Raw genomic sequence first — 23945 nt, forward strand, 5'->3', positions numbered from 1 at the left:
TTAACCTGGCGACATTGAAATCTCAACTCTGCTAACAAGTGTGCGTAATTACAAGGCTAAGCCGTTCTTATCATTCCAATTGCTCTTATTATATACTGTATATCCTTCTCAAATTGCAAGCTAAATGTGCCCTATTTAATACACGGCATGCCCTCGGATTATGATGAGACTGTGCTACATTTTTTGCTTTGCGATGTGGAACATGATGCATTTTCACCCTCGTCATACGACATTTTTGTGCCATACAATAGCAACAAAAGATTTTCTCGAAATTCAAATTTGGCAGTCGGTGTGCTGAACACATCGGAATAACAAAGATGCTGATATGCTATTCACTGAAATCTCTCCCACGATGCATGAAAGAAATGCGATGTTTGCTCTGCTCTTTTTCTCAGTTCGGCATTATTCGTTATAGTGATAACGAAACCAAAAAACAAGTGATAAAATTTTAGCCGGTGACAAAGTTGAAGTTTAGTAAAATGCATTTCAAAACTTAGTTTCAAGTATGTCTTTAGCAAGCTAAACCTATTGAAGTTGAATTTGACATTGATTTTATACGTCTGTCTCGGAGGTAAAAACTTCCTACAGTATGTACGGCACATAGTACATTACCACATTGTAACATTACATTTTATTGCAGATGATAACCATTAATTACACAAAAGTTACTGTAGGTAGCTATAGTTATTAAGGTTAACATTATTTACTAGGTTTTATTATGTACAGAATGTATATAAAGTTTTGATGATTTTACCTGGGGGTGTTTGCATTAGATAAATACTGTGGGTTTCTATGCCCCTCTATATGACATTTTCGCTTTACGATGCCAATACTGGAACGAATTAAAAAGGTATGGCAAGGGTCCACATGTGTATTAATTAAGATTACTTTTTTTTTAATTTAATTTCTTTTTTTAAAGCTAGTCTTTTTACCATTACATCCTATTATTTTAAATTTGCAATTTTTTTAATTTGAAATTTTTTTAACTTGCAATTTTCAAATGTGCCATTGGGCTCCTAGTTTCAATTTCAGCAAGTCTATAAAAGCTAAATGCTTTTCACGTGGACAATTGTATTATCTGGAGTGAAAATTGCCTCTACATTTTCGTTCTGTTCGGTCAGACAAAGTATCAGATAAAGAAAATCTGATATCTTATTTTTATGTCTGTACAAGTATCGAGAGGTACAAGTATCGTCCATCAATACTTTGAATACAACGAGCTTCTGCTGCAACAGTAAACTTTTTTATACACAGATTTCCATGAACTCATCGTTTATTTTTTCTCTTAAATTGTTTGAGCTGCACAAAAATTTTTTTCTCATGATATGAAGTTTAAAAATTAGAATGGTAAATGTTGCACATGTTAAATAAAATTAAGTTTTCTGTGCAGACTTTTTTATTCGGGCAACGCCCGAATAGTATTGTTTTTATCATTTTTATTATTTTTTGTCCAGACAATGGTCTAGTATACAATTATAAAGGGAGCTCATAAAATGCATATCATACTTGGGCATACAACCATTAGAGGTCTGGTTGTAATCTAAGTCTATGATGCGTATAGCACAACTGACAGTGAATCAAGCATGGCGCTTACATACCAGTAAAATAAAGCCAGTTTTGCTAGAGAATTGTTTTTATTTTTAAAGATGGCTTAAAGAAAGAATGGTTTGAGTTCAATTTAACTACAGCAGTGGCAGCTTTGCAATGAGAATATGAAAAGCTGTACTAAAGATACTAAGATAAGTAAAAGGCTATCATTAAAGTAACGTAATACTCAAGCTAACTAGTTTTGCGTAGCATAGAATTGCAGTCTATTACAGAAATTGAATCTTCAAATATAATTTATTCAAAATTTTGGCAAATAATATATTGTTATAAAAGGTGTTAAAAAGTGAATTTATTTATTTTCAATGAGGCCTGATGAGAAGTTATAACTGCTCGAAAACGGCAATCTGTTGCAGTTCCGCGAACAAGACTTTAATTTACTTGTTTACAAGATTGAGGCAAAAAATAAAACCAAAAATAACATAGTTCCAAAATTAAAAAGGCATGTAGAAGGGTTTATGTAATGTTGGTGACTATCAGAGATTTACATAATTTTCAGATAGCCATGTTACCCTGGCAACCTCAACATCTATGATGGCGTCGGCTACCGGTACAACCATGCCTGCCACGTCTCCCATGGCTACCACAGCCATGCCTGCCACAACTAACATGCCAGCCGCCACTACCATGCCAGCCACCACCATGCCAGCCGCCACTACCATGCCAGCCACCACTAACATGCCAGCCACCACTAACATGCCAGCCACCACTACCATGCCAGTCACCACTAACATGCCAGCCCCCACTAACATGCCAGCTGCCACTAACATGCCAGCCGCCACTAACATGCCAGCCACCACTAACATGCCAGCCGCCACTAACATACCAGCCGCCACTACCATGCCAGCCGCCACTACTATGCCAGCTGCCACTACCATGCCAGCTGCCACTACCATGCAAGCAATCAGTAACATGCCAGGCACCACTAACATGCCAGCCGCCACTACCATGCCAGCCGCCACTACCATGCCAGCCGCCACTACCATGCCAGCTGCCACAACCATGGCAGCAATCACTAACATGCCAGCTGCAACTACCATGCCAGCCGCCACTACCATACCAGCTGCCACTACCATGCCAGCAATCACTAACATGCCAGCCGCAACTACCATGCCAGCCGCCACTACCATGCCAGCTGCCACTACCATGCCAGCCGCCACTACCATGCCAGCCGCCACTACCATGCCAGCCGCCGCTACAGTGCCAGCCGCCACTACCGTGCCAGCCGCCACTACAGTGCCAGCCGCTACTACCGTGCCAGCCGCCACTACCATGCTAGCCGCCACTACCATGCCAGCCGCCACTACCATGCCAGCCGCCACTACCATGCCAGCCGCCACTACCATGCCAGCCGCCACTACCAGGCCAGCCGCCACTACCATGCCAGCCGCCACTACCAGGCCTAGACTCATAACGTCAAAAGAGACAACCATAAAAAAAGAACAAACAACTGCAGACGACTTTGGTAAGTAATAAATAGACATTAGCGTATCTACCTATTTAGCTGGCAGACTACATGTACTTCGTGAAACCAACATTGGTTGCCAAGAATTGAGCTAGGCGCCTTACACATCACTGACAATGTTTACACCAGCAATCCCACCAAGAGTCAGGTTAAAACAGCAATGTAATGATACATTGACAAAACACATAAAATGGCATGTTTATGACAAAAACGAATGAAATACATTTTGTGAAATTTCCATCAACTCATGCTTCATACCTATGCAACTTTTAGACCAACTGCAACAACAATGCTATTGTAACTTGTGTTTGTTGGTGGTTTCACAGGGATATAAATAACTGGGCAATAAAATAAAAATTGAAAAGTCAATATAACCAGATTAGTATCAAAAGATGAAATAGTATAGAACTGCAATTAAAAGGAAACAAAATGGAACAAGAATAAACCAATGTTGATTCAACATAGCTGGCTCCTTACAAACTGGGTCTAGCTAACTATTAATACATGAGCAGAGGATGTATGTGTTCACCTAAAAGTATGATGGTGATATAATAAAAAATCTTGCGTCTAATATTTTCAGCGGCTTCGTCAATGAATATGTTATTATTAACAAAATGAATGTTCAAGGAAAAATGATTCAGACATTGACTATAACGTTCGCTAATTCACTTATATCACCATATGTGATTATACTGGATAACCAGACGCCACCACATCTGAATATACTAGATAACTAGATGTCACCATATCTGAATATACTAGATAACTAGATGTCCCCATATGTGAATGTACTAGATAACTAAATGTCACCATATCTGAATATACTAGATAACTAGATGTCACCATATGTGAATATACTAGATAACTAGATGTCACCATATGTGAATATACTAGATAACTAGATGTCACCATATGTGAATATACTAGATAACTAGATGTCACCATATGTGGATATACTAGATAACTAGATGTCATCACATCTGAATATACTAGATAACTAGATGTCACCATATGTGGATATATTAGATAACTAGATGTCACCATATGTAAATATACTAGATAACTAGATGTCACCATATGTGAATATACTAGTTGTCACCATATGTGAATATACTAGATGTCACCATATGTGAATATAGTAGATAACTAGATGTCACCATATGTGGATATACTAGATAACTAGATGTCACCATATCTGAATATACTAGATGTCACCATATCTGAATATGCTAGATAACTAGATGTCACCGTATGTGAATATACTAGATGTCACCGTATGTGGATATACTAGATAACTAGATGTCACCATATGTGAATATGCTAGATAACTAGGTGTCACCATATGTGAATATGCTAGATAACTAGGTGTCACCATATGTGAATATGCTAGATAACTAGATGTCACCGTATGTGAATATACTAGATAACTAGGTGTCACCATATGTGAATATGCTAGATAACTAGATGTCACCGTATGTGAATATACTAGATAACTAGATGTCACCGTATGTGAATATGCTAGATAACTAGGTGTCACCATATGTGAATATGCTAGATAACTAGGTGTCACCATATGTGAATATGCTAGATAACTAGATGTCCCCATATCTGAATATGCTAGATAACTAGATGTCACCGTATGTGAATATACTAGATGTCACCATATGTGAATATGCTAGATAACTAGGTGTCACCATATGTGGATATACTAGATAACTAGATGTCACCATATGTGGATATACTAGATAACTAGATGTCACCATATGTGAATATACTAGATAACTAGATGTCACCATATGTGAATATACTAGATAACTAGATGTCACCATATGTGAATATACTAGATAACTAGATGTCACCATATGTGAATATACTAGATAACTAGATGTCACCATATGTGGATATACTAAATAACTAGATGTCACCATATGTGAATATACTAGATAACTAGATGTCACCATATGTGAATATACTAGATAACTAGATGTCACCATATGTGGATATACTAGATAACTAGATGTCACCATATGTGAATATACTAGATAACTAGATGTCACCATATGTGGATATACTAGATAACTAGATGTCATCACATCTGAATATACTAGATAACTAGATGTCACCATATGTGGATATATTAGATAACTAGGTGTCACCATATGTGAATATGCTAGATAACTAGATGTCACCGTATGTGAATATACTAGATAACTAGGTGTCACCATATGTGAATATGCTAGATAACTAGATGTCACCGTATGTGAATATGCTAGATAACTAGATGTCCCCATATCTGAATATGCTAGATAACTAGATGTCACCGTATGTGAATATACTAGATGTCACCATATGTGAATATGCTAGATAACTAGGTGTCACTATATGTGGATATACTAGATAACTAGATGTCACCATATGTGGATATACTAGATAACTAGAGGTCACCATATGTGAATATACTAGATAACTAGATGTCACCATATGTGAATATACTAGATAACTAGATGTCACCATATGTGAATATACTAGATAACTAGATGTCACCATATGTGGATATACTAAATAACTAGATGTCACCATATGTGAATATACTAGATAACTAGATGTCACCATATGTGAATATACTAGATAACTAGATGTCACCATATGTGGATATACTAAATAACTAGATGTCACCATATGTGAATATACTAGATAACTAGATGTCACCATATGTGAATATACTAGATAACTAGATGTCACCATATGTGAATATACTAGATAACTAGATGTCACCATATGTGGATATACTAAATAACTAGATGTCACCATATGTGAATATACTAGATAACTAGATGTCACCGTATGTGAATATACTAGATAACTAGATGTCACCATATGTGGATATACTAAATAACTAGATGTCACCATATGTGAATATACTAGATGTCACCATATGTGAATATACTAGATAACTAGATGTCACCATATGTGAATATACTAGATAACTAGATGTCACCATATGTGAATATAATAGATAACTAGATGTCACCATATCGCTGGATGAGTTCTCAAACCAGTCATGTGGGACACAAAGCCAAATTCACAAAATGGATTACAAGTTTTGGTCTTCTGTAATTCCATTTTAATATTTGTTAGAATTTTAAAAATCTAGTAAACGATATCCTGACAAAAATGACAATGAATAAGTAGAATATTTTTATCTTATTAGTATTCATTGTGGCTAAAACTACTTTTCATAATTCCAGTTGACTGGTTTGTTCGCAAACTAGTTTAGAAGTTAGAGCACAAAGCAGCCAACTGGTATACCATTGATGTATAACAATGCGTCTGAGGATGCACAAACACATAGAATTACATTGGTTTATAATAGGTCCTATATAATAGTTTACAAATACTGTATTTGCTTTCTCTAGATGAACAACCAGATAATTTTACGACATTAAGGTACATAAGCTCAAATTTATGATAGTAACCTTAGTCTATTTTAGGAGCGAATTCACGTATGATTTGTCTGTTTCTGCCAAAAAAGGAAGCATTGACTCGAGATCTTTCACTTTTGCTGCAGCTAACGTTATCACCTTTTTTGTCTTCTGGAGCATTGGCTAATCTGGTCTCAGATGAGGATCCTCTTGACAGGGTTTTACTTATAACAGAATCCAATTTTAGACTAGGCTTATTCATTTGCTCACAATGAGAAACATTTTGAGGTTTAGCTGCGCGGTAAACAAGCCTCTTCACATTGGTATAGCGTACCAGATTATAATGCCGTTTTTGTCATTTCACTATACATTTTGATGTGTTTTTTTCCAAAGATGACTTCCATAGTTTTTTTTGTTTGGTTTCATATTGAGTAGGTGGCGAATAACATGACATTCTTTTGGTTGTGTTGGTACCAACATCATTGCAAGGTTTGCTACAACATACCATATTTAATGCTATATATAGAGGAGAACTGATAATAATACGAGCACCATTTTGCGGTATTCAAAAACAAGATTAATTATTGATGACGAAAAATGCTGTAAAAGTTTAGGTTCAGTTTTTTAAAAATAATATGGTTTAATGTACAAAACCTACTCACCTAGATCTCTGGTTTAAAACTTCAGTTTTTCAATACAATTTTTGTTTTGCCTCTTATTTGCAACCTCCATGCTTGTTCAAGTCTTGCAACGAAGCAGTGTTGAGTTGTGTGTTGCATATATGCAATGAAGCAATTTTACAATACGCTATATGCAATTTCTGTCTGAAACCAAGACTGCAAAGGAAAAGGGAATTTCCTCACAAAAAGCCTTTACTAATCACTGATAAAAATAAAACAAATCTGATTAACATATCTCAACCGGCTTAGTAATGAATTTTTCAAGTTTCATCATGACTTTACGGACACCCAGCATATAGTCTGTATTGAAAAAACCAGTTGATTGGTTTGAGCTCTAACGACATTGTGGAGTAAACCCATTTAGCTGATTTGTATGACTGAGATCTCAGAGAAAAACAAAAACTAGGCAAAGAAAAATTTGTCGATATATTTGTAACCCTATAAACACCCAAAAATGCAATAATCTCAATTTTTTCGTTTTCCCAGTTAGCTGATTTGAGAACTGAGACAGCGATATGTGAATATACTAGATGCTACCATATCTGAACATACTAGATAATTAGATGTCACAATATCTGAATATACTAGATGTCACCATATGTGATTATACTAGATGTCAACCAGATATGAACATATTTGGTTGACATTTAGTTATATTCATCACATTTACATTTAGTTATAGACATCATATTTCATCTTTTAGATGTTGGAAAAAATTTGAAATATGCAAGTGCCTACCTACTCGGTGCTGTTGGTGCTCTTCTCATCGTATCGGCTGGTATCTTTATTAAAGTATGGACTTCTCAAGAAACCCCCAAGATTGATCCTAACATTGAATTCATCTTTAATAAACAGAAAGTGTAGCCAATGCTCTGCGAGCTGCGCATCTACTTGCGCAGTTGACTGATGGACATGGGCATCTCTAGATAGAGTTTGGTGGGTTTAAGGATTTCAGGTGTATCCTCAGTTTACTGTTCCCTCCAACAGATTATCTCTTGGTCGCTTTATTAAAAAGCGCATTACATTTATCATTTTGGCATTGCCATGTGTTCTCCCCGTTAATAATAAAGATTTCAGCAGTGACCACAACAAGACAAAATTAGTGATATCAGCACTATTTTGAAACCATCATTTTTGATAGAAGTGCCATCATTGTTGCGGCTGGCTCAAGGTCATCGCATAAACATTATACCGTTAAAATTGTAAAGGTTGCAGGGCTTTTGTGTAGACAAAAATACTTCTTCGATCAATGTTGCTCTCATGTCACCAGATTCTGACAGTCATCAATACCCAGAAAACATGGTATTCAGATTTCTAGTGATCTAATACGAAACAACCATAGATATACCTACATGTATAAGGTTTATATATCTATGGAAACAACTGATGAGACACATTTTTAGGCCCAGAGTTGTCTACCCTTAATGCGGAATGATAATGAACTGTAACAACAAAGGCAGCAAAAGCTGCTGCCAAGGAATAAAAATATTGCAGTTATGCGAGCATTTAACGAGCATTCATAAATTACATCTATGCAAATTCATCGATGTAAATTATGAATGCATGCACATTCATAAATTACATCTATGAATGTGCATGCGTCGATATAATTTGCATCTATGCATGCACATTCATAGATATACTCATGAATGTGACAATCACAATGTTCACTCTCTTACACAAGTTATAATCGATACAAGTGCAATTTAATGAAACATGTGCTACAATGGTTCGTGTATCTTTTTATATGAGAAGACGATAGGAGCCTACAAAACAACAAAACTTAAGACTAACCACTTTATTTATAAAACGATGACAAAAATGTTACAATATTTGTTAATTCTGATAGTAAAATATGCCAAAGATCACAAAAACAAAGAGCAAAGCTAGCCAGCAAAAGAAAAGGAAAATATTTGATTACATGCTAAAACAGGAATAGTATGTGATCGTCAGCAACTGGAAGATTGCAGCAATAAATCAGTACTTGTAGTTAAATTTACACTTGACCAAATACTTGATGTTCAACTGGGAGACGTCATAGACAATATATCTGAAGGAGAGTCAGAGAAGACAACTACTGACATAACTCATCAATACTCATATGAGAATCGGTTTGGAAAAACAAGAATGTGTAGGAAGCTTTATGCATGTGAGATGGAAATGGTGTGTAAATGGATAAAAAATATGACAGATGATATATGCCTTATATAAGCAATAAACAACTGCAAGAAAATGATTTATTTGGCAGGCACGTTTTAGCTTAGCTTGTAACACTGACTGCAGCTATTGTCAACTACCAGCTATTATCCATTGAACAATCAATTTTCCACAATGACACTTCCTATTGCCCAACTCAAATTGCCGTACGGCAAGTGAGAACTATTATTACTGTCAAAGTACAAAAGCTTGTCAAAATATGCTGATTACATTGTGAAAAATGGAAAACTTAACCGATATTAAAATAACCGTTCCACACTCGTTGAATAAGTCGTCCGTAGATTGAACCATTAAATAAAGGATAACTTACTAACTAGTTTTTAATACAAAAAAAGTGTGAGATAAACTGCACACGTGACAGATGAGTTTTCGTAAGACATCCTGCAACACAACGCTATACATCATCAATCATATTCATTGTACATAGAGAGGTAAATAAGGTATAAAGCATTCCCAGCATGAAATTGACTAGAAACAATCGTATAGCAATGGTAAACATAGTAAACATATACTGTAAAACTGCTGTCACGCCTGGTTGAATGTACAGATTTGAAACTTTGTCAATGCTGTGATGAGCCAAGAAATCTGTGAATACAGCCAGATGAAACAGCCAGAGGCCCTTCAATGGTCTGCAGCACCCGCAACTGCATGTTTATTTACATTAACGAAGCTAATCAGAGAAAGCTAAAAAAATGACAAATGCGAGTGATAGCAAAAAGGAAAAAAGAGGTTGAGAAAGAGTGGCAGAATGAAGCAATGGTAAAGAGAAAGAAATAAGTGGAGGAGAAACAAAGGAAACAAAAGCAACAAACAAGAGGAGTGATAAAACTGGGATATTGAAGAGTAGGTGATCTGAAGAGCGCATAGAGGATGCAGAAGGTAAAATAAAGGTGAAAAGAGAAGACAACTGATACACTTCAAGACGATATTAGCTAGGAAAGAGTTTGGAGCTGAAATAGACAAAGGATACTCATTGTAGAGAAGAGATGTTGAAGGTACGGGGGGTTTCGAATCTACCCCAGGCCCCAGAGGAATCCTTACTCCATCTTTTGTGTCATGGAAGGTGTTTGGGTCAGGCTCCGTCCGTCCGCAACCCTTGACGCTGTGCTTGCCTTTAGGAAGTTTGGTTACGTACTCCGCGTGACCCAACTCATGCCTGCAGTTTATATAGCAGCAGGTGTGACGATACATATGCGTAACCGGTAGTTGCGTTAGACCTTACAAGTTTGACATGGTGAGCACAATATATTTCTATACTTCTATACACAATATGCATCTTTCGAGAGCTTCTTCTTGCTAGTAAGGAAATCGCCTGCTCTGCTAGAGTTGAAGGCTCTAAGATGAGAGGAGATACTTAAAGCAAAGAATCGAGTCCAGCCATTGGCCAAACTCACAACAAACAGAAACCAATGAAAACGAAAGCAGAAAGCAGCTACACTGCGCATTATAATAGCGCATTACTGTAACGAAGTTAAGTATCAAAAAACTAATAGCAAATTATGATATGGCAACAGCAGAAAAGATAAAACTTCCACAGAAGACAAGTGACGAATAATGCATGAAGGTTACGTACATGTTGCCAAGGGCGACCTCACAGAGTAACAGTAGACCATATGGGTTGCTGTGGTTTGCGTAGCAGTAATTCGCGCTTTTACTGACCATGTCCGCAAAGTAGATTCCTTTGCCGAACATATATCCCGTCTGCAATGAAAGAATAATGGCTGTTTATTTGGAGTGCTTAATAAATTAACACTAATTGTAAAAAGTTTCTATGCAATGAAATCTTTAAAACCTGCACAAATTGAGTCCCTGAAAGAAAAAAATACAATTAAATAAATAATACTGTCATAAAAAATGAATAAATCAAACAGTAAAAAGTAATAGAACGTTATATATATAATATCATATATCTGTATCCTATATTAACAATTAATATCAGCACATAACATAGTCTAGCCATGAAACTCCGTGAATAGCAGTTTTTTTGTGTTTTAGTCAGCAATAGAACCTGTCTCAAAACCAAGTTACCGCTGCAGGATGGATTAGACAGGAGTGGCGGAACTTGGTTTTGGGAGAAGGAAAATTGGCTCGTTCACCATGGGAGGTTCACCAATGCCCTCTAAACAACAGTAAATAATTTCTGCTATAACGAAAGTACAAGATCGCAACAGGGATAACGAAAGCACCCACCACAGGCGCTTCTGGAGGAGCAATCCTCAAACCCTGACTAAGAATACCAGCAAAGTTAGTAAGCCTTGATCCGTGCCAAAGGAGCTTCCTGTTTGGTAAGTCACGGAAGGGAGAATAGCCAGCCTTTTCGCCGGCTCGTTTGATCGTGAAAACCTGCGAAAATGTACCATACGTCTGCTATTAGACACTTACAACTGATGTATAAAGAGTCACGTACACAGAGCAGAACGAAACAATTATTTCTTGAAGATAAATTTACATAAAGTTGTCATAGATTTTATAAGAAAGTATCAGTATTTTTCTATCATTTGTGATTGTTTGATGTTCGAGGTGGTCTGACTGTCAGGATGTTTCAAGATTACGATCGACAAAACCTGATTGCCGTTCAAACTCTCAAAAGAATAATATGAGCGAAATGGCATCATTAGTTGTTAACTTGTTATTGAGATAGTTGATATCGGTTACTGTGTTCAAGTTGCAGTGTTATGTATCTCTATTCTGTCAGTCTCTTTGCAACTATAGACGTCATAACCGCACGGCAATTTCTTTCAAGTTGCAGTGTTATGTATCTCTATTCTGTCAGTCTCTTTGCAACTATAGACGTCATAACCGCACACTCAAAATGTTTAGAGATTTTATCAGCAAGTATTAGTATTTTTCTATCATTTGCAATTGTTTTTGAGGTTCTGGGTCATCTGATTGTCAGGAGGATGTTTCAAGATTGAAATCGATAAAACTTGATCGCGATTAAACTGCTCAAAAGAAAAAATATGGCCAAAAAACGTCACTAGTTGTCATCATTGCGATAGTTTATATAAGCTATTGTGTTCAAGTTAAAGCATAAGTCGCATCAATTCTGTCAGTTTCTTTGCAACTATAGACATCATAATCACACTTTTACTTTTCATTTGATCTGAGTGTTTTAAGTTTAACCACAATCAAGTTTTATCGATTTCAATCTTGAAACATCCTGGGAATCAGATCACCTCAAACATCAAACAATGACAAATGATAGAAAACTATCGATACTTTCTGATACATTCTACTAACAATTTTGTGCCAGTTCATCTGTAACCACTTTGATACAGGTCACAAATAAATATGCATGCTGAAGGTAAAACATTAATCAAGGAATCATTATAAATTACCATAAGGTACAAAAGCACACTTGATCACTAGCCAAATGAATGAATAGCACCACATCTAGAAATAAATGATGGAATTTTCATTAAACTGTCAAGTGTTTAAATATTCATATATATTACAAAAAACATGCTAGCCAGAGTCCATGGACAGTTCAGAGACTTCTATAGATTGATCTTGCATTTAATTAATTTGAAAGTTGTGTGCATATTGATGACAATTGAATAGAGTTGTACTAAACTAGAATGACAACATAGACTGCGAGTGTCTCATGGTAAAAATAAAAATGAGACATAAAAAACATTAATCTGCTTTGGAGGAAATGAGCCATTTTTTTGCTATTTTAATTAATAAAAGTAGATTAAAGCAATTTTATAAATCTGTAGCACTTAGAGAAAGAAGACAAAATAACATGTTTTCGCATGGTTCATTTTTGCAGAGCCAAACAACTTATTTCTGCGCTGTGCAATAACGATCCTGTATCCAGTAAACAAAGAGAATGTCAAGGGTGGGTGTTTTTGCTGTTAACCATTATAGAGCAGAATTTAACGATACAAATAGACACACTTAAATAAACCTCAGTTTAAAAGAAGTAAAGACAACTCCTAAAGAAAAGACAAGTGAATGATCTTTGTATCGACTATACCACAGACAGATCAGGCTAGATTGTCATCCCTTTAGGTCTAACAAATGACCCACAGGGCTGCTGGCTTTCCCTCATCAAATTGAGGGTACTCTAGAGGGTAATTGAGGGTAATTTAGAGAACCTCTGTCAATGACCTGAATTCAGACAAGCTTTAACATCGATGATATTTGTTTCCTGGTCCACTAGTTTAACCAGCTCCGCAATGCTTTATTCTACGAATTAATACAAGTTGAAGCAGTAATTTTAAGGAAAATCCAAAGGTCAAGGTCGGTAACTGGATGTACAGAATTATAAAATTGCACATTTCAATTTCACTATTTTATCTATTTGCAATTTCCAGTCATCGTATTTATTGCCATTAGCTGACAATTGCAGGGTCAACTTTCTTCTATATGAAATTTGTCTCGGTCAAAACGATCTTTGAACTTTTACCATTACAACCACCAAACTCATAATTAGTGATCTTCGCTGCCACTATATCATTCATAGCAATAATTTTAGCAATATTCCGATGTATCGACCAGAGTGCTACTGTAAGGTGAGTCACTAAACATCTAATAATTGCATTTGAATTTCATAAGAATGTGCTCAGGGTGAGAGACTAAGTACCTCATCAACATCCAGTGTATAGCCTGAGTGAGTTTTGGCATGTGTGTTCTTAGTATATTTATTAATGAGGTCAAAGTCCTCACTCTCCCTGTCTACATGCTCGATCTTAGTCTTCAGTGACTCATAGTGAGCATCAATCGGGTCCTTTCCTTCCCCACCCGCACTTGACTTGAGTAGATTGTAGGCACACTCTATCTCCTTTAGATTGTCCAGCATCTCAACCTTAGCCTAAGAGAACCGTTCAGAAAAAATAATTACTAAAACAAGTTTGACTACCCATGCATCCATCATACTTCAATAGTAATAGTGGACCCCAGGTTACGGCATCCCTGCCTTATGGTTTTTCCACCTAATGATGTGGAACAGGAAGTGTTTCCGGCCCCTCTTTATGGCATTTTCTCTACCAAACGACATCAACATGTATCTCTGAAATTTAAATTTTACCGGCTTTTTACTGGGTCTTTCTTGTCGAATTAGTTTGAAAAAAAGTTTTAATAAGGTCGGCTAAAAGTAATAGTGAATCAAAAAGCGCCAAGCTGGAAACCGGTTATAAAAAATTAGGAGATGACGTAAATATTGGTAAAATATTAAAACTTAGCTTCAAGTGTGTGTTTATTAGGCTAAATTCATCTAAAATAAATCCAAAATTTGATATGTTACGTAGTGTCATAAAAGTCAAGTGTATCGAACGCAATGCTGTCCAAGTCTCTTTCACACGGCAGTTAGCCACTGCATCTGTCTTGAAGGTGAGAACTCCATACAGTGCTGTACGTAGTAATGTTACCTTTTATTACAGATCACAACTGCCGAATATCTAACTATAGTTACTAAGGTTACTATACTATTTTGTTACTAATTTTTAATATGTACAGTACTTATACTGTACTGTATAAAAATTTTTGATGTGATTACCGTGGGGGGGGGGGGTGTATTAGATAGTTGCTATAGGTTCCTATACTACTGCATACGACACTTTTGCCTTGTGATCCCAACACCAGAACAACTTAATGTCGTATGGCGGAGATCCACTGTGATATAACATGGTAATATAATCGCTGTATAAGGCAGTATGACGGTCCACTGTAATATAACATGGCAATATAATCGCTGCATAAGGCAGTATGGCGGAGGTCCACTGTAATATAATCGCTGTATAAGGCAGTATGGCGGAGATCCACTGTAATATAACATGGTAATATAATCGCTGTATAAGACAGTATGGCGGAGGTCCACTGTAATATAACATGGTAATATAATCATTGCTCAGATATTACCCCATATAAGTAGAGAAAGTTTGCAAAAAGTAAGTAAAGTGCAAACAACTGTTTTAATCATGAATAATTCGCCTGAGGAATAGTTTAAAATTGTTTGGTATGCTTACATGCATGAGCTATTATATATTGTAGTGCAAAATATGTGGAAATGTGATTACAAGCTCTTGAAAGCTAAAAAACGAACAGTTAATCGCAGCCATCACGAAAACGTCGTAGTTTGGAATCGCTTTATTTCGATGACGCTCTCAAACATTGTGGTTATTGTTTCGACACATGATGCTATCACGTGAAATTAAAGGCCAATAAAAGGCTCAATATAAAACGTCTCATAGCACTAGTTTATGACAAACACTTCGGGCTCTACCGAAAACCCCGTGTCAAATATAGATGCTCGCTACTTTACAGTACTGTTTCGGCCTGGTCTAATTTGAGTATATTAAGAGGCTCATTGGTGGAATTGTTTTACTTGGTTTCTTTTTTGAGTAAAAAGATCGCAGGTGCAGAGGTCAGGATGGTCAAATCCTTGTAATTTATAACATTGGTTGCTCCGCTTTATTACAATATTATTAATAATAATATTATTATTAAAGGTTTACTTGCAACAAAATTCACATTACAGTTATTTGGTATCAAAAGATTCACCATGCCTTACTCTGCTGTGTTGTAGGTGCAGTGCAAGATATGTGGAAATGTGATTACAAGCTCTTAGAAGCTCAAAAACAAACAGTTAATCTCGAAAAAGCCAAACTACAAGCCGTAGTTTGGAATCTCTTTATTTCGATGACGTACTCAAACATTGTGGTTATTGTTTTGACACCCGATGTTATCACGCGAAATAAAAGGCTCAATATAAAACTACTCTAGAACTAGTTTATGACAAACACTTCGGGTTCTACAGGAAAGCCCGTATCAGACATAGATGCTCGCTACTTTACAATTTCGTGTCAGCTTGGTCAAATCATCAAGTCGTAATCTGATCATGTGACCCATAAATCCTGCCAAATAGCATGAACAATTTCTGTAGCATTTTTCAGCTATCACAGGTGACCAACAGGCTCGTCATGTTTATCAGAGGATGATATGCACTCCTTCGAGCTAAGGTTAAAAAATTAACGAATTGTTACGTTAGGTTTTGAGATATCAGTGCTCAAAGTGACAGCATTACGATGATGATGAAACAGACGCGTAAAGACAATAGACACGGTTTTATTGAATGCGTGAAGTATATTTGTGAAAATATTTCGACGAATGAGGTAGCATGAAAGTGTGAACAGAAGCCATTGTGTTCAGCTACATCCCATTTGAGGCATTTTGGAAAGGGATTCCAATCTACGACGTTTTCATGATGGCTGCGATTAACTGTTCGTTTTTTAGCTTTTAAGAGCTTGTAATCACATTCCCACATATTTGCACCTACTACACAACAGCGTAAGACATGGTGAATATTCTGATACTAAATAACTGTAATGTGAATTTTGTTGCAAGTCAACCTTTAAGATGAGAGTTTTGCACGAGTCTAAAATAATCTAATATTCACAAATTAATAATTCAAGCAATATAGTCATGCAGGCATCGCTGTCGACTTTATGGTGCAATGAGTAGACCAAAGTGTAAACTTTGTTTTAAGCTATATATAAACCAAATATAAATAATTACTGTAAAATGCTTAGGTCACATGTCCATGTCACATGTCACAAAAAGGTCACATGTCCATAACGCCTGATTCTAATAGACTTCTCAAGTTCTCATGAATGAAGCTGATGGGACACAAGAAACAGGAGTTGTGACAATTTTAAATCCTTATTATACACAGTTCTGCACAATGTTCAACCAGTTGAACTTGATCAAATGGCATCTATGAGTAGCAAGAATAGACATGACTACAATGATGAATAGGCATGACTACAGCTATCAATAGATATGATCTTTGCAACAAATAGCGAGTGAGTTGTGTTGACATACATTTATCAGCTCTGTGGTGTTGAGCACTGGGGGTTTCTTCATGCCAAAGTCATGAGGAATTAGAGTGAAGAACTGATTGGACATGTCAAGAACGCGAGCTGGTGAGGCTTTCTCCTCCAACAGCTAAAAGTCAATGAGAAGAAATTATTACATCCAACTTGATGAACCAGTAGAAAAGGTGGAGTAACTTTACAATAAATGCAAACTAGTACAAAGGGTGTACAAAGGGTGTTAGGGAGAGAGCCACAAACTAACATGAAGGTACAAGCCAATCCTTTATATTCCAAAATCCTATCACTTGATGTTATCTACTTATTTCTGCTGGTGGCACAAAACTAACTAACCACCTACTGACCAGTTGACCACCTACTGACCAGCTGACCACCTACTGACCAGCTGACCACCTACTGACCAGCTGACCACCTACTGACCAGTTGACCACCGACTGACCAGCTGACCACTTACTGACCAGCTGCCCACCTACTAACCAACCTTGTGACAGTTAGTAAGAATTTGGTAGGCCTGTGTCAGATTCTTCTTTGATATCTTTCCAAGTGGCATCTTCTTCATGTCGATCTACAGAATAAAATATATTTACTTTGGCGACTCATTGTTTCAGACTCTACAGCTTCAGTTACTTCCTGGTAACTGAAGCTGGAAGTTACCTCTTTCAGCAGCAAATAAAGATGAAAATATCTATTAAAATGTTCCAAAGAATATAAACATATATCAATTGAACGACTAAAGAAAAGATGACTACAGGCTCGAGGTAAGGGAATGAGCAGCTCTAATTGGTTGGCATATCAAGATAACTTATCGAACTATTAGCGCAACACCATATTATTTTGTTACACTAATTACCTGCTAATATGTCATTTTATTCTCGCTCATAACTGGTTAATATTGGGATATTTGATACTTGAGAATTTAATTAAGGTCAAGTTAAACCAGCCCAGCACTGCTCAAATAATTCACAATATTTATATGTTTAAAACCTTCCTGTAGGACACTTCGGTCTGTAATTAAAATATGCAAATACTCAACATTTACCAAATGCATAAAAATTTATATATAATTTTAGTTTTAATATATAATTGTAGTTTTAATACATAATTTGCTCAGTAGCATGGCATAGCAATAGAATACATAAGATAAAAGTGGATCTGACCTTAGCTTTACATTTTCAACAGCATTGTGAGAAATGAGGCATGGCTAACAACCTCACACCAGAAACGCAGAAGAGAATATATTGTCCATTAGCCTACCTCAAACTCTAGCATAGCCTTCTTCATGCTCTCAATATCAAATATCAGCTTGATAAGCTCCTGCACTGCCTTATCCAACTTGCTCGTCTTTCCTGATTCCTTTTCAAGAGCAAGAATCTTCTCCTCTTCATCCTGTCAAGAAATGAGCAGTTGTCCGTAAAACTCTTGTCACTTTTTACGAGTTCTCTTTAATCTTTTATGAAAAGAAATCCGAGTTATCAAAACTTAGCAGTTTGGCATCTTCTTTGCATAAATTTTTGTTTTCGTGTCTATGACATGCCAACACCTTTCTTTTTATTTTTTGTGTGGTACCTACTATAATGTTAAACATTTGAACAAAAATTAATTTGGAATTTCACATTATAATTCTAGTGCATAAAAATGTAAGAAAAGAGTCGTAAATACTACCACCACATTCTTAGATTAGTCTTTGATTTGCATAGACGTGATATGGTGTGTAGTCTACACAAGGTGGAGACAACTACTGCCTTTTTGTGTGGTACCATATGTAAACCATTTTTTCTACAAAAATGATTATGGACTGCCCAGTAACATTATATAATAGACTAGGACTGCTTTCGTAATCTCTATGAGTAGAGCCTCATTGTTACATTATCGTTGGTTCAAGTTATGACTTCTGACTAATATGCCCTATTATAAAGTTTCTTTGTACTTTCCGATATGAACTGCCCAGATATGCAATATGTGCTCGATATACGAGCGGAATAGTAAAGACGATTTGAATGTAAATTTGATAGAGTGACGACAGTGGCGCCACATCAAACTGTTGTGTCAAAGAAGTACCATGGCTTTACAGTAAACACTTGTAGACTTATAGCTTTATAAAATTCATTATGGCACTGTAAGTTAGTTGTACACATTCCACTAACAGATGATAAAATAGCTGTTATGATGAAAACACTTAATAGTAAATGTCACTACAATGTAAATACTCCATTCCAAGAATGTTTACATAATATGGTTTTTGTGTTATACGAAGCATAAAATATCTGTAGATAGCCTAATCCGTTCCAACATCTTCATCTGTTCCAATCACTCATCTGTCAGGTGTAAAGAAATTTATCACAGTTTTGCGATGATCGGGCACATGACGGCACGTGACAGCTAAACCACAGATCTCTCACTGGCAGCAGGCAGGTGTATGCCACTAGAAGCATTACTAAAAGCGGTGGCCTCCGTCGTATGCTCGCCTAACACAAACCTCCTTTTACAAAAATTCCAGAAAATGTAAAGATTTATTGTTAAGTAGTATTTGCACCATATTACGTAATAAATTCCACATGACGTAAAGTGTGAAGTTGGAGTAACTTGATTCAAACAACAAGAGTTCCATAGTTAACCATAAAAGTATCATTTTCCCTCTTGGTAGAGAGAATGACACATAGTGGTATCTGGGGTATCTTTTATATATTTTTAGTGTTTTAGACATTTACAATATTTTTTCTTTTTTAATAATAAAATAAAATGTTCGCTAGCCATGCTGTTTCTATAATGGTGACCTTCACCCGTACAGTGCATTTCAGGAAGGTTTTGCCTGCGGCCTTTTGCAAAATTTGAACAGCGCTAAACTATTGCGATGCCGCCGGTAACTACTGGCGGTACCCGGCGCGTAGGTTCCCATTTCACCGCTAATAGCCTGCGGTGCTGCCGCCGGTGCTTTACGACGTATATGGGAACCAGGCTTAAATAAATGTAAAATTACCGTAATCATGGACCCTACACCAAGTGTACCATAAATGGTAAGAAAGAAAATTTGTTGAAACAAACCAAGTATGAAATAATCGATAAGTATGAAAGTGGTATGAAATTAAGTGATGGTACAAGAATATGTCTGTACTAAATGGGTGAGTCGGGGAAGATGCTGGAACGGATTAGGCTATCTACAGATATTTTCTGCTTCGTATAACACAAAAACCATATTATGTAAACATTCTTGGAATGGAGTATTTACATTGTAGTGACATTTACTATAAAGTGTTTTCATCATAACAGCTATTTTATCATCTGTTAGTGGAATGTGTACAACTAACTTACAGTGCCATAATGAATTTTATAAAGCTATAAAGTCTACATGTGTTTACTGTAGAGCCACGGTACTTCCTTGACACAACAGTTTGATGTGGCGCCACTGTCGTCACTCTATCAAATTTACATTCAAATCGTCCTTACTATTCCGCTCGTATATCGAGCACATATTGCATATCTAGGCAGTTCATATCGGAGAGTACATAGAAACTTTATAATAGGGCATATTAGTCGGAAGTCATAACTTGAACTAACGATAACGTAACAATGACTCTACAGGACTGCAAACAATTTCATCAAATATGCTAAAAGTCATTAACACTGTTATACTCTGTCAAAGTAAAAAATATAAGCTTTTCAAGAACAGATTTCTATTGTATGGCAGGTAAAAGGGAAGTGAGTCATATTCATTTAGCACATGAATCTGTTATTTTAAAACTGAACAATTGGAAGACTTAAAAACTCAAAATATTTGTAATAGTTAAGTGAGAATAGTAAACTAATATGAGGAAGCAACAGAAATTAGGCAGCTGCATTTCTTAATAGGTATTTCTTAATAATATATATATGTCATACAGTAAACACTTCTACAACGTAAATAATCTGTTCCAGGAACATTTACGTTACAGGGATTTTACGCTATATCAACAGTAAAATACTTGTAAATTGCTCAATAGATTTTAAGATATTTCTCAACTCATCCCTTTGTCATATAAAAAAGGAAAAACTAGACTTAACTATTTTATTTGTACTGTAGTTGCAGTATTACTGGTTTGCATCAACAACTTCTCTCCTTTTTCTGATCAATTTCACTGGTTTAATAAACAATGATTGCGGTAATTTTACAAACAATTTGCTTATTTTTTTTAAACAGCAAAATCTATTCTGCAAAGCACAACTAACAACCAATACCTATACAATAGAGCGACACACAAAATATTTTTACTATAAAAAGAGTGGTACTACCAGTTAGTAGTTTATTTGTAATTACGGGTTAATTTTAGGATAAAAAATAACTTTCGACAATACTCCAACTCATGACATTCAGATTGATAGACCGACGTTGTAATACCTGCACCAATCAATCGCTTTTTAGCATTTATGAGCAATTGGGCAGCTACCTATTCTCTGTTTTGTCGACAAATCTGACGAGCTATCACGACAAACTAGAATGTCATGGAAGTTGTATATGTAATAGATATATAACACTATATGCACGCATATATTTCGCTCGCAAATGCCGCGAGACAGGTTACCATTCAAATTAAATTTGAGAACTCGTCCGACTCGACATTTTACGTTATATGGAATCTTTTATGTAGTATGAAGCAAAAGCTTCACACAAATTCTTTACGTTATCTGGAATGTATGCTATAGAAGCGTCCACCGTATAACGCTAAAATAACTCTCAATAATCTATTTCTGTGGTAAGTTTAACATCATTGCTACTCTGTGCTTATTTCAATAGTACAAAATACCACTTTGTTTGTCACTGAGGCAGTAGGGGGTAGAACATTGGCTAGACAACTCCAACAACAAAATAAGCAACTCAGGAACCACAAATGGTTACATTAATAAATCATATACCTGGCCATAGTCTATTTCAAGAGGGAAAAATTTGTTAGCCTTCTTGACCATGTCTTTACTGCCAAAGACATTGCCTGTCTTCTCCAGAAACAGTTCCTAAAAGTTTACAGTGAGCAAATGCACTAAGTTGACACAGTCCAAGGGGAGATAATAGAGAAGTAAAATAATAAGCGGAGAAGCAAACGACTCATCTTGCGCGATTTGCAATAGCAACTCAATAGATATAGCAGCCTGATGACTGATTAGATTGACAAATCCCAATGACAAAGTAGATAAATGAAAATGCAGCAAGGAGCTTACGATGAAGATTATTGTTAATGATCAACTTCCACAAAACTCTAGTAGAGTTTAACAGAAGGTATCAGTAATTTTCTATCATTTGAGACTTTTTTTGATGTTTGAGGTGATCTGACTGCCAGGACGTTTCAAGGTTAAAATCGACAACACGTGATCGTGGTTAATACGCTGAAATCAAATAATACGCTCAACGTTCAGATCAAGCATAAGTGCGATTATGACGCCTATAGTTGCAGAGACCTACAGATTAGAGACAGGTATCACTGTAAATGATCGACAATAGCTGATATCAATTATAGCAACGATAGCAAATAGTGACATCATTTCGCACGTATTTTTCTTCTAAGCGTTTTAACAATGATCAAATCTTGTCAGACTGGATAAAAGACTGCAATTAATATTAAGTTGACAGTTTGACTGAACCAAAGGCTAACCTTCATTTAAAAAAGTGCTAGTACTTCTACCATGTTAATTTAGGTGTGGGTTTGGAGAGGAGTGTAAATGCACCGCAGCTTCAATTTTATTCCGTTTGAAAACTATTATGAAACCCAATACTTTAGCTTTCACCTTCCATCCTTAAAGAAATACATGCAATATGATGGTCCGAATGTTTGATACGAGCAATGATCTAGACTCATTAATGTATGAATAAAAGATAACTGATGCAGAAAACTTTTAATGAAAAGGGATTTTTTACATCAATTTTATTAAATTAATATACATTAATTGAATCGTCAATGCAGTGAACTTTCCAAGAGAAGCTGTCAGCAGTAAACTAACAATAATAACAACCCACACCGTAAAGTTACTATAAACTTAAGGTAATCCATTGCCAAGGTTAGCAGCAGTTGGTCCTTATCGGCAGCGCATCATGAGTTTCATTAACTCAAAGCAACAAAAAAGGCAAAAAAGGATTCTGTAGAAGTATAAATATTATTACCAAGAAATGTCTTGTCTCACTTACTGATGCGCGGTGACAAAAGGCCGAATCTCACCTTAAACTTTAAAATGCACTCATGCTTTGATCCAAGGTTCTCGACTTTGTTTCCTCCGATCGTTGTGCCGATTCTTCCCCAAGACCTGAACAGCCAGTATCTGCAAGTACGCAAAAACAAACATACACAGAATGTTATACAGCGGCTGATATGATTACAACAGACTACATCAGGTGAACATGTGATACTCACTTTTGCTGCTTGTCATGTTGAAGGACTTGCAGTTTGTAGTAGGAGTTGCATCCACTCTTTATGTCAACCATGGATAGGACTGCATTCAGAGGCTGACCTTTCTCCTAAAAATCATATGTATGCATACAAATGCTAACATATCGCTATGACAACACAGTTACTTGTATATCGTCAACATATCACACGGGCTAATGTATCTCCTTATTAACACGATGCTGATATATCTCCATGACAACAAAATTGTTGAGATGTCTGACCGAAGACTGAATTGTTGAGATATCTCCATAACAACACAATAATTCAGATATCTCTGTAACAAAATAATTGTTGATATATTTTCATGACAACAC

At 36.1% G+C, this 23945-nt stretch overlaps 2 protein-coding genes across 2 annotated transcripts in view; one reads left to right on the forward strand and one right to left on the reverse strand.

The window, feature by feature from the left end:
* The first annotated feature begins 2139 nt into the window (after positions 1-2139).
* LOC137397426 (hepatitis A virus cellular receptor 1-like) lies at positions 2140-8036 on the forward strand. The gene is made up of 2 exons (XM_068083715.1): positions 2140-3070; positions 7876-8036. Exons 1-2 carry the CDS (start codon positions 2140-2142, stop codon positions 8034-8036), a joined length of 1092 nt encoding a protein of 363 aa, XP_067939816.1.
* Positions 8037-8961: 925 nt separating this feature from the next.
* The window catches only part of LOC137396903 (poly [ADP-ribose] polymerase 1-like), a 41377-nt gene continuing 26393 nt past the window's right edge, over positions 8962-23945 (reverse strand). Inside the window, exons 12-22 of the mRNA XM_068083202.1 lie at positions 23596-23699; positions 23404-23503; positions 22112-22207; positions 18479-18610; positions 17706-17789; positions 17214-17336; positions 13978-14205; positions 11580-11732; positions 10963-11090; positions 10360-10545; positions 8962-9222 (exon numbers count right to left, since the gene is read on the reverse strand). Of these exons, the coding sequence (XP_067939303.1) occupies positions 9150-9222; positions 10360-10545; positions 10963-11090; positions 11580-11732; positions 13978-14205; positions 17214-17336; positions 17706-17789; positions 18479-18610; positions 22112-22207; positions 23404-23503; positions 23596-23699 (1407 nt within the window). The 3' untranslated portion in view covers positions 8962-9149. The remainder of the gene's footprint in view (positions 9223-10359; positions 10546-10962; positions 11091-11579; positions 11733-13977; positions 14206-17213; positions 17337-17705; positions 17790-18478; positions 18611-22111; positions 22208-23403; positions 23504-23595; positions 23700-23945) is intronic.

This window comes from Watersipora subatra, chromosome 5 (assembly GCF_963576615.1).
Source record: "Watersipora subatra chromosome 5, tzWatSuba1.1, whole genome shotgun sequence".
NCBI lineage: Eukaryota > Metazoa > Bryozoa > Gymnolaemata > Cheilostomatida > Watersiporidae > Watersipora > Watersipora subatra.

What these genes read in the sequence shown, in the direction of transcription:
- LOC137397426 (XM_068083715.1), top strand. Translation starts at nt 2,140, where the DNA reads ATGGCGTCGGCTACCGGTACAACCATGCCTGCCACGTCTCCCATGGCT. An exon ending in AACAACTGCAGACGACTTTG is followed by an intron (nt 3,071 to 7,875) that starts GTAAGTAATAAA and finishes TTCATCTTTTAG; the next exon opens with ATGTTGGAAAAAATTTGAAA.